The sequence below is a fragment of the Lithobates pipiens genome, unplaced genomic scaffold (genome assembly GCF_037356315.1).
Source record: "Lithobates pipiens isolate NorthernLeopardFrog02 unplaced genomic scaffold, aLitPip1_a1.2 Scaffold_30, whole genome shotgun sequence".
Taxonomy (NCBI): domain Eukaryota; kingdom Metazoa; phylum Chordata; class Amphibia; order Anura; family Ranidae; genus Lithobates; species Lithobates pipiens.
Window position 1 is genome coordinate 58,319,680 of NW_027507791.1, and position 10,488 is coordinate 58,330,167.

General features: G+C 37.6%; 1 protein-coding gene across 1 annotated transcript; it reads left to right on the forward strand.

Annotated features, from left to right (window-relative positions):
• Window positions 1–1,442: 1,442 nt before the first annotated feature.
• Window positions 1,443–9,559, forward strand: LOC143942080 (embryonic protein UVS.2-like). Its single transcript, XM_077463383.1, has 12 exons — window positions 1,443–1,523; window positions 2,008–2,035; window positions 3,067–3,132; window positions 3,705–3,839; window positions 3,926–4,043; window positions 4,679–4,854; window positions 4,935–5,016; window positions 5,115–5,242; window positions 5,763–5,878; window positions 6,764–6,989; window positions 8,253–8,371; window positions 9,341–9,559. The coding sequence occupies exons 1-12, from the start codon at window positions 1,443–1,445 to the stop codon at window positions 9,557–9,559; spliced, it is 1,494 nt and encodes a 497-aa protein (XP_077319509.1).
• Window positions 9,560–10,488: the final 929 nt, after the last annotated feature.

Here is a 10,488-nt window from a genome sequence, read left to right on the forward strand (position 1 = left end):
GCTGCTCTTCTGAATGATCCTGTGAAACCCCTCCTGGGATACTTCATCACCAGAAGTGATGTCAGTGGCCACGTAACTCCACCTCGGGGGTGAAATTTCCAGCCGGTGGACCCCAAGCCGATTCTCCATGTGGGACAAGCAGCGGCCGGCTTACTAGAGACAAATACACTGCTAGAATTCACTTGGTGCCAGTCTGGGCAACAGAATATCTGAGTTCATTCATTATCTTTGTGTATGACACATTTGTGTTATTAAAAACTGGTTGTGCAATGATCTTATCCATGGCCTTTTATCCCTATTTGCTAGGGGATATGACTCTGTCTCTGCAGTTATGTCCACTCTTCTAGACTTTGGCCAATATTCAAAGCTGACAATCAATTGGACCAAATCATCACTGCTTCTAAAGTGGTTAGTGCTTAGGCCTGGCAGCACTAGTGTGAAGACCAGGTTTACCCAAACTAAAGTGGTTCTAAAGTCAGAATGTTTTTTTATCTCTATGCATTAAGATAAAAAAAACCTTCTGTGTGCCGCAGCCTCCCTTAGACCCCCTATTTCTAACCTGAGTCCCATCTCGATCCAGCAATGTTGCACGAGAGTCTTGACTGTCCGAGACTCCCCTCCTCATTGACTGAGACAGCAGTGGGGCGCATTGGCTCTTGCTGCTGTCAATCAAAGTCAGTTAGCCAATGAGGAGAGGGAGGAGGAGGGGCAAAACCGCAGCTCTATGTCTGAATGCTACTTGCTATGGGGGCATTCGGCAAGAGGGAGGGGCCAGGAGCGCCAGCTGGAGACTCAAGAAGAGGATGATTTGGGCTCCTCTGTGCAAAACCACTACACAGAGCAGGTAAGTATAATATGTTTATTTTTTAATAAAAATTTGACTTTAATATCTTTAAGTTTTAATCAATCAGTTTTTAATTTGATAGGATCAAATTCACATTAAAAGAGAAATTATCTGTTAGTTTACTATGGGTTTTTGCATTTGCAAAACATCATTGTCCATGGGACTATAGTGATGACTTATCTCATAGAATGGGTATAACCTTGAATACAAAAATAAATGTAAAATTACATTGCCAGTCCCAATTTATTTAGATTTTAGCTGAACAAAAAACAGTTTATAATGATATTACTTACACAAGACCTTTTTATTTCATTAAAGACAATTGTCAGGAGACCACGGCAATCAATTACAAGTTATGCAGCAGAATACCAAGACAATAATAAGATGATAAGGACCATAGCGTCACACATGAAATAATTATACATTTCTAATTCCCATACATGTCAACTTCGGTCATTCTTGAAATTTGGTTTCCTGTCTCATGATTGGTCAGATCTTCTCTGGTACCTGTATAAAAGGTGATCCAGAAGATGAGTGTCACACCAAGATTCAGGGAGAAGATATTTCACATTACAGTGAAGGAGAATTTGGAAACAAGATGAATGAAAAAGTCTTCCTCCTGCTTCTGGTCTGTATTACGGGGCTGGTGACCAGTCTACCTCTATCTGCACAAATACAGGTGAGATGATGAGCTGACATGAACAGTACAGGGGACAGGTGACAACTATATTTAGGAAAGTATAACATCCAATAAGTTACTGACAATCTTAGCTAGTAGTGAAGTGTAAATCTAAAATAGTTATCCCCTTAGTTTTGGATAAAGTGGTGGGGGTTAGGAATCCTGTTAGATTTTAATTCTTCCTTATTACTGCCTGGGACCCCTGTAGGGAGATTTGAATTTTGTACAGGCCATTGCCTGTAGGACAGAAGGTGAGGGGAAATCCAAAATGTTATAATTGGGAACAGAACAGGGAATATGGTAAAATCTTCCAATGATGACTGTTGTGGTAACATCTGTCCAAGAAAGGATTTTACCTGAGAGCTTTCCAGTAGGGCTGAGAGGGACTTTCCTGGATGGGGATGAGTTGGGGTCAAAACTTGTTATCTGTTATTATTGTATTACATCTGAAATAAGATATTAATACAAAACATTTACTTCCCAGTATCATCTACTTGGAGTGAACAAAGATGGTAAGCTTTTTAACATTCTTATATAACAAATCATTTTTGCTTTCTTTCTGTTCTCTATCACCTGTTTTGTTTGTTCTGCTTTTTCCTCCCATTCATTGGCCTTTCTTTTTAATATCCCTAATCCTAAATCCTAATTCCTAAATTAAAAATTGTTTGCACTGCTCCATTGGCCCTAATCAGCCTGGCCAGATAATCTATAAAATGATTTTCCTTCTTCATCTAGAACCAGCCTCTAGGAAAGACTCCTCCACATTTTTATAGCTCTTATGGTAAACATCCCTCCATCCACCAATTTAAATTTAGATAAAACCGCTAGAAAAATAAATTATTTTAAATGCTTGCTTGCAGTATTTTCCTTTCCATAAATGATTTATTGTTCACCTGCAATGTGGCTTTGAACTTACAAAGAGATTTTAACTACTCTGAGAGTCACTTCGCTAGCACAGCCCTCTCCCGCATTGTGTCTCTTAGCACTCTCCTCTTCTGGAAGTGTCCAATTACTGTCTGTGCTGGCCCAGCATCTCTGTCCCTCCCCTCATCTCCCCACATAAACTTTGATTTATCTGCTGGTGGAGGAGAGAAGAGGAATACTATAAAAGTGTCATTTGAGTGAAAGCTCTGAGAGCTCTGAGTCTTCTGAGGCTATCACGTCCAAGTAGCAGTTTCGAGCTTCCAGCTGTTTACACAAGGGAGAATTTTTACATTTAATGACATTCCTAAAATATGTTAAATGCACACATAATTGTCTGCATGTTTTTTTAGACCCTGGCAATAGAGTCATCAAAGTCATCTCCCTTTGCTTAGCTGACAGTATTTATGATAATCATGGTGAATCAGGCAAAGACTTAAAGAATTTCCCAACCAGAAGTTTCCCAGATCAGGGATAACTTTGTAGAGCTACCCTATTTTTTCATTAATTGATATTTCAATTTATAAAATGGATTCAATATTTACAGAAGCTTAAGTAACTTTAATTTTTTTGGTTGCGATTATTACACTAGATGTGCCTAATGTGTATTTTGTATACACAGCCCCAAAGAGTGAAGACTCCGAAGTGCCACAAGGGATCTTCAGCAAGATTTTGAAAGCTAATAAAGGTAATTATTCTAAACCACAGGATTCTTTACTGCATTATGATGGTGCTAAATCAAGGCAAGTTAAAAGACAATAACCAATTATACTCAATAAAGTTATGAGTTTCAGGATCCTTTAAATCATGCATTGATGGACTAGCCTGATTTCTAAGTTCTGCCCTCCATAGTGGGAAGGCTCTACTTGGGGGCCTGTTCTCTGTTGTGACCTGCATGGGAAGATTCAAGAGGCCATCTTCACTGCAGCAGAGCAAAATCAGGTCTCCTCCCTTCCCAAACAGGGCTGTGCTGTGTCACAGAACTGAGTAAAGCTGGGCCTTTGGACTGCATGAAAATATCTAACAAGTTTCCCCAGATTCCCACTGCGCCTATTGTATTCTGTTGTATACCCCATCACTCCATATGATTAGATGCAGCCGCTGTCAGTTCTAAAATTTTCTGTTTGGATCCGTCCATTTTTCAATCCAAGGATATCAGGTGAGAGAGGACTGACAAACTTCAGCCAGTTTACAGTGTATGGGCAGCTTAAATCAAATGCATTTTAGTGTATTATCTATGACCATTTTCTGTATTTTCAGATAGCAAAACAACTATGTATGGAGGAGATATACTGGTACAGAATGACCGCAGCGCCACCAACTGTCCTTCTTGCCTTTGGCCTAAAAGTGATAATGGTACTGTTCCTGTTCCCTACATCATAGATTCCAGATACAGTGAGTTCCCTCTTTTTTCTCTTGCATTGAAGCATTCATTGCTATTTGTTATTTGTAGAAACCCAACCTTCTATCTCTGTTTCCAGGTCCCAGTGACCTGAACAGTATTGTGCTCGCCATGGCCGAGTTTGAGACATTGACTTGTGTGAGGTTTGTGCCTCTTACAACAGAACATGATTACATCAACATCACTCCTGGTGATGGGTAAGGTTGTCTATTATGTATCATAGATATTCACAGTAGGGAGCATCTAAAACATAAACACCTGAGACAGTACCTATTTGTGCATGATGGCTTCCCTTTTCAATTTCTTTAAAAAAATAAAATAAATAGAACTCCTCTGTACATTTGCAAATACATGTGAAAGTCACAAGTCAACAACAAGGCGCTTTGTGGTTTTTGTGAATCTATCAGAAATATGCACATGGACATAAGATATTTATCCCAGTTCTGCTAACTTTGAGTACAGTATATAGTAGAAAAATAGAAGTGACTGAGAGGGAGTGGGGCTCAGTGTCAACAGACTCAATGGATTCCACTTAACATTTTACAATGAAAATAAAACCAAATATGTCTGTCCAAAAGTGAGCAGTGATCTAATGCTTGGAGCCGGTACAACGTGACTTAGCTCTCAAACTCCATACCTCTTATTAGAACTGGGCACAAACATAGGGAAACAACCGTTGATATAAGTTAAAAAGTTCAAAAGCTTATCACAAACAGATATTGATTGTTTTCTTTAGCAGTTTCAATCATTGTTTCTATTAAAACTATTATCTTGGGCTCCCAAATGGTATTAAAGCATAACTTTTTTTGAACTGTATATTTACAATTTCTAGCTGTTACTCGTATATTGGAAGAACTGGTGGAAGCCAGACAGTTTCATTGGGTGGAGGCTGCATCTACAGGGGGATTATACAACATGAACTAGAACATGCCCTGGGCTTCTACCATGAGCATGTAAGAAGTGATCGTGACAATTATGTTGACATCAATTTCCAGTATATCTCTAAAGGTACTGAAGACATTTACACAAAGTGAATTTAGCCATGTTTTCAAAAAAGAGACATTACCACTGCTTTTGTCTTGTTACAGGATACTTGGGTAATTTTGCTAAAGCGGACACTAATAACTTGGGCAGTCCATATGATTATGGTTCAGTGATGCACTATGATGCGTAAGTCATGACTTTTATGTTAGTTGGTAAATTACTGATAAATTATAAAATATTTTATAGGTAATATGTCAATCTTATCTCCATTCAACATTTTCCAGCTATGCATTCAGCAACACTTCAAACAAACCCACAATTGTCCCCAAGCCTGACCCCAATGTGACCATTGGGCAGACAATTGGACTGAGCGTCTTGGATGTCACTAAAATTAACCGACTTTATCAATGCAGTAAGTTTCTGTACATTACAGTTTTATGGGTTTGAAAAATTATAAATTATACTTTTTTTTCTGATTGCATTTTAAGTGAATTTTTCCGTTTAAAAAAAAAACATTTTGACAAAAAAAAAAAATTTGCAGGTTTGTCTCTGACCAGTGTTCTTTAAAAAAAATAAAAAAGGAAAATATCAGGAAATGTTGTTTTTACCATGAAATGAAGGCTCAATGTGGCCTGAACAAACAACGTATAATTCACCTGGATGCACAAAGTAGTTGTAAAGATACGTTCCATTTTACTAACATATGTGAAAGTTGTAACACTGCATTGAGGCATTAAAGATCTTTTATCTTCAACATAACGGGGGTTAAACTCAAGGTTTATTTCATTTTAAGTTCAAAATTCCATCAGTTTTAAGCTAATAGAAGGTTAATACACCCTTCCCTGTTGCCCACTAATTAATTATTAATAATATTATCAGTTTATTCTACCAGTGACTAAATACAATTTATATGTCTATTTTTCACTTCTCAGGTGTCTATGCGACTTTGCTTAATAATAACACAGGAATTTTCACTTCTGACAACTATCCCTCTGCTTATCCTAATAATGTTGACTGCGTTTGGTTGATCAGGGTTCCATCAGGACTGGTAAGGAGACAGATGTAGACATGCAAAATGTGTCCCTAAATGTCTAGCAACCTAGGTGTGGAAATAAACTGCCATCTGAAGATTGTTTTGTACACTACCTACATTTTACATTAATAAAAAATAGAGACTTGACTAGTATAGTGCCAAGCAATAGGTCCAAATACTCCCTAATCTAGGTATTTTATGATGTATATGCCTCTGAACCTTATACTCTGCTTCAACCACCAATTGCTCCATATGTTGGAATAATACCTTCATTATGGCCTACTTTATAGTCTTCAGACTATCATTACCACTTCATTGCTGGGAGCCTATTCTGGTAATTCTGATGTGCCAGATTTCTTTTGCCCCACATCGGATGGTGAGGTCACTGTAGGAATGGGGGTTTAGCTGGAACAAAATGGGTCTTGGATTCATTTGGGACTCTTGTTCTTACAATTATGTTACCAATAGTAACAGTATTGCAATATCCACAGTTACAGCTTTCTTTGACTTAATTCAACATAGCGTTAAACAAAAGACTTCTGCTAAAAGTTTCTTCCCCAAAATGTGTCTTGTTTAAGCTTATTTGTTTCTCTGAAGAAACCACAAGCAACAAATAATCAGAGGGAGCAGAAGAGTTCTGTCAACTGGAAAATCAATGGAAAATACGCACATGTTTCAAGAGACATCTTAGCTAGAAAAGTCTATAGCTGCAAGATTGTTTAACAGAAATTAAAATCCTACATATTCTTGTGGGATTTTTTTTCTGAAGGACTGTTCAAACATTAATATAGTAATCGATTGCATCATATTGCAATTACATATTAATCCAGTTTGCAGTTACAAATATGTCAAGTTTGGGGTTTACTGTAGATAATAAATTTGCCTTGTGTCATTTTTTAGGCTTCATTAAAGTTCAGTAGCTTTAATATCCAATCCACTCCTCACTGTGACTCAGACTACATGAGGATCTATGACGGCCCCACTAAGAACTCTCCTGTGTTGTTGGATAATATGTGTGGAAGTCAAACCATCCCTCTACTCATCGCTTCCACCAGCCAGATGCTGGTCCAGTTCGTCAGTGACGGGGCTGTGGCTGGAGTCGGCTTCCAAGCTACATATAGCTCAGGTATTCTGATTTATTTTAATAGTAAGGTAAGTGTTCAGAGAAAGACACTGAAGACTCATAGATACAGAGGAGATCCCTCCCAAGGAGGGACTATTGGCACAACAGTTTGATGTCCTCTAAATTCTGTTTGCAACCTTTGAGGTAATCCATGAAGTTTCTTAGTATATACAATTAGAATTACCAGTCAGTCGGGCCCTCACACTATAAAGTTGTTGAAAGATTGTTCAATGTGTATGTTTGTCAACTTTAAAGCCCCATACACACTATCAGATTTTCTGTTGATTTTTGTCTTCAGCAGAAATTCTGATCATGTGTATGGGGCTTTAGAGTGATAATACTTACCTCTATGGCTTATTTTGGAACAGATACTGTATAGATTCATCTTTCTTGCGGTATATCCCTGATATCTGCCCTACTGCAAAACTAAGAGTTTGTTAAATTCCTATGGACTTCTTTGCGGTTGACAATGTCATTCAAAATTCTCCAGGGTGGAGTGCAGTGACCAGACTACCTTTTCCCAGCACTACATTGGTTAAATGCTTGCTTTGCTTAGGGCAGGTTGGGGAAGTTCAAAAACTTACTAGTGGCCATCTATGCTCTCCAATGTCCCAGTATGTGGGCGAGCTCTCAACATGTTCATGTACAATGCATGACTGCTGATCCTGTGTTGTATTTGATGATATCTGAGAATTTACAGCCAGGGGAATAGCAAAAAGAAGCAGCTTAAGGGACCAGTAGTACAGCATGGAGGAAGCCTGTGGGGGGATAAATAAGGTAAGTATTTCAATGTAGTTATCATCTTCTAGACTAAAGAAGAATTTAACTCAAGCAGTGCAGTGGGGGGAACAAGATGGATAGATTTTGCAGCATCTGCACTTACCCCATTAAGGACACAATCATAGGTTTGTATGGTAGCCCATCCATCTCCAGTTATTTATTTTCATAGGACACTCCTGTTTTCTCACTAGTGCTCTGTGAAACACTTCTGGGTAAGGCAGAACATGTGACTCTCTCCCCTTCCTGCCCTGAAGCAGATTTGGTGCCTGTGTAGGCCATCTCTACATCTGAGCTCTGCATTGAAAGTTGGAGATTGGGGTCCTAAGATCAACCTGGAACTCTAACAGGGAGGATGAACTATGTATATACAGTATATATATATATATATATATATATATATATATATATATATATACATACATAAACATGATGTCATATACTGTTATAAATCTCTTTACTATATTGATTATATCTATATTATCACAGTTCAATGTGGAGGATCCTTCTTTAACTCTCAAGGCAACTTTACATCTCCGGGATACCCAGGGAACTACAGTCCAAACATGAATTGTAACTTCACCATCGCAGCTCCCGTTGGATATAAGGTAAAACAAGATGTCTTCAAAATTCTCCCTAAACCTGGACTTCCACATTCTCTAAAATTGGCACACAAAAAAAAATGTAATGTTGGACAGACACAATACAACCTGAATATATACAACCCCTTTGAATTTACCAACATTCACCAGGGCCTACCTGAATGAATGGAAACGGAATGTACTGTTTAGGGCATTACAATAAATGGCTTTTGGCAAATATAAAGTAGATTGCTCTAAGACTATCTACCACCAAGACGTTCTGGATCATTTCCCAGTGATGACAGGAAGTGTTGGTGGTAATTTATGAAGCTGGCTGAAAACTGGTGGTGTGACATTTGTAAGCTGTTTATAAAGCTTTACTTGACTTTGCAGCACTGGGGTCATTTCTACCACCTCTTTTAGAGAGTAAAAGGAGCACAGGGGAGAGGAAGGGAGGGGGCTGATCAGTTTCTTGTGTCTATTGTAGACAGGTGAATGAACACATGTATTAGAAGATTTAAATACACTAACAAGTTGAATCCAAATTCCAGCTCACATTTTATAATCAGTTACTGCGTTTTTTTTTCCTTTTGGGATAAATGTTTTACATGAATAAATAAAGCTGGTCATTTTAAGCACCCCTGCCAGTGTTGAATGATTTGGCTTATCCATGTAAACTGATACATTCTGCTGGATAGCTTGTGCTTTTTAAAAACAGACTCGTTGTCTGGATCCCTAAATTAACATAAAAGAAAGCCTAAAAAATAAAACAAAAGCAGCCATCACATGTAAGAATTGGTAAACTGCAATATAATAAATGTTTGGTCTAGGGTTTAATATGGCTTTTTGGTCAAATATTATCTCAGGTAGACTGTAACATCAATGAATTGTAAAAAAAAAAAGAAGCAAAATACGCACTTTTATTCAATAAAAATGATTTGTTTGTTGCATGAACACAACACTGTCATGTTCGTCATAATTGTATTTCTTTTTCAGATTGCCCTGACCATAAGTGACTTCCATCTAGAGTCTTCCAGTTTCTGTATGTACGACTATCTAACACTCTTCATGGATGGTACACAAAGGGGTCCATTCTGTGGGGATCGCACCATCCCTGTGTATTACTCCAAAGGCAATTCTATGGTTCTCGTATTCCACAGTGACAAGTCTAACCAGGCAAAGGGCTTCCAAGCCTCTTACACCTTCTGTGAGTAGCTCAGTTCTATCTCCTTATATCTAATATCAGCAATGGACGTTATAAGATAATAGAGGTCACATTTTTTTTTTCTAAAAAGCAGCCAGCTTAGTGAAAAAACATATTGTATAAAGAAATGTAACACTGCTGTGGTGTAAATACAGACTTAATAGCAGGATCTCAGATTAGACACAAAGCTGAATCATCTTCAATTACAACTATGAAGTACAGAACTGGTTCTAGACTTTGCTATTAGACAACCCAGCAAGCACTCAACACACTGAAAATCAGAAACAGCATACAATTAAAAAAAAATAAAACAATACAAAAACTAAAATACAATTGACCAAAAGCCTCTATAGTTCCCCTTTAAGCAGTCATGATATTCACATGACCTCTAGTGAAATAAAAATCTGTTAATAAAATACAGCGTATCAAAATAAAGACCAACAATCGAGCAACCAGCAATGTTCAAATAATCATCGTTTGATGTATGGGCAGATTATTTTTGAGTATTCACCGTTGATATTGGATATACAAATCCATGTAAATGTATTTCTGTTATTTTTTGTGCTATAGATCAGTGAGAAAGTATGAACGAATAAGGTCTATGTATTATTTAAATATGATTTTAACATTTGCTGACATTGACCTCTCTTTGATTACAGTTCAATAGACGAGCAACAGATGCTACAAAGAGAAAATCTACCAGTTCTGGAAGGAAGCCGACATCCCTACAGGACACAATGAGAATTTAATGGAGCACATATAGAAAAGTTCACAAATTTGTGCCTATATATAAAATGATTAAATGTACATCGGATCATGCTAGTGTTTGCAATTACATTTAAAAATACAAAATAACATTTCATAATTCGTTTCCCATTTGCTTGGAATTTTGATTGGCTTGGTTAGGAATAGGGGAGCTAATTTTGGCGTCCTCTGATTT

What these genes read in the sequence shown, in the direction of transcription:
- LOC143942080 (XM_077463383.1), top strand. Translation starts at nt 1,443, where the DNA reads ATGAATGAAAAAGTCTTCCTCCTGCTTCTGGTCTGTATTACGGGGCTG. An exon ending in ACTTGGAGTGAACAAAGATG is followed by an intron (nt 2,036 to 3,066) that starts GTAAGCTTTTTA and finishes TTGTATACACAG; the next exon opens with CCCCAAAGAGTGAAGACTCC. An exon ending in CATCATAGATTCCAGATACA is followed by an intron (nt 3,840 to 3,925) that starts GTGAGTTCCCTC and finishes CTCTGTTTCCAG; the next exon opens with GTCCCAGTGACCTGAACAGT.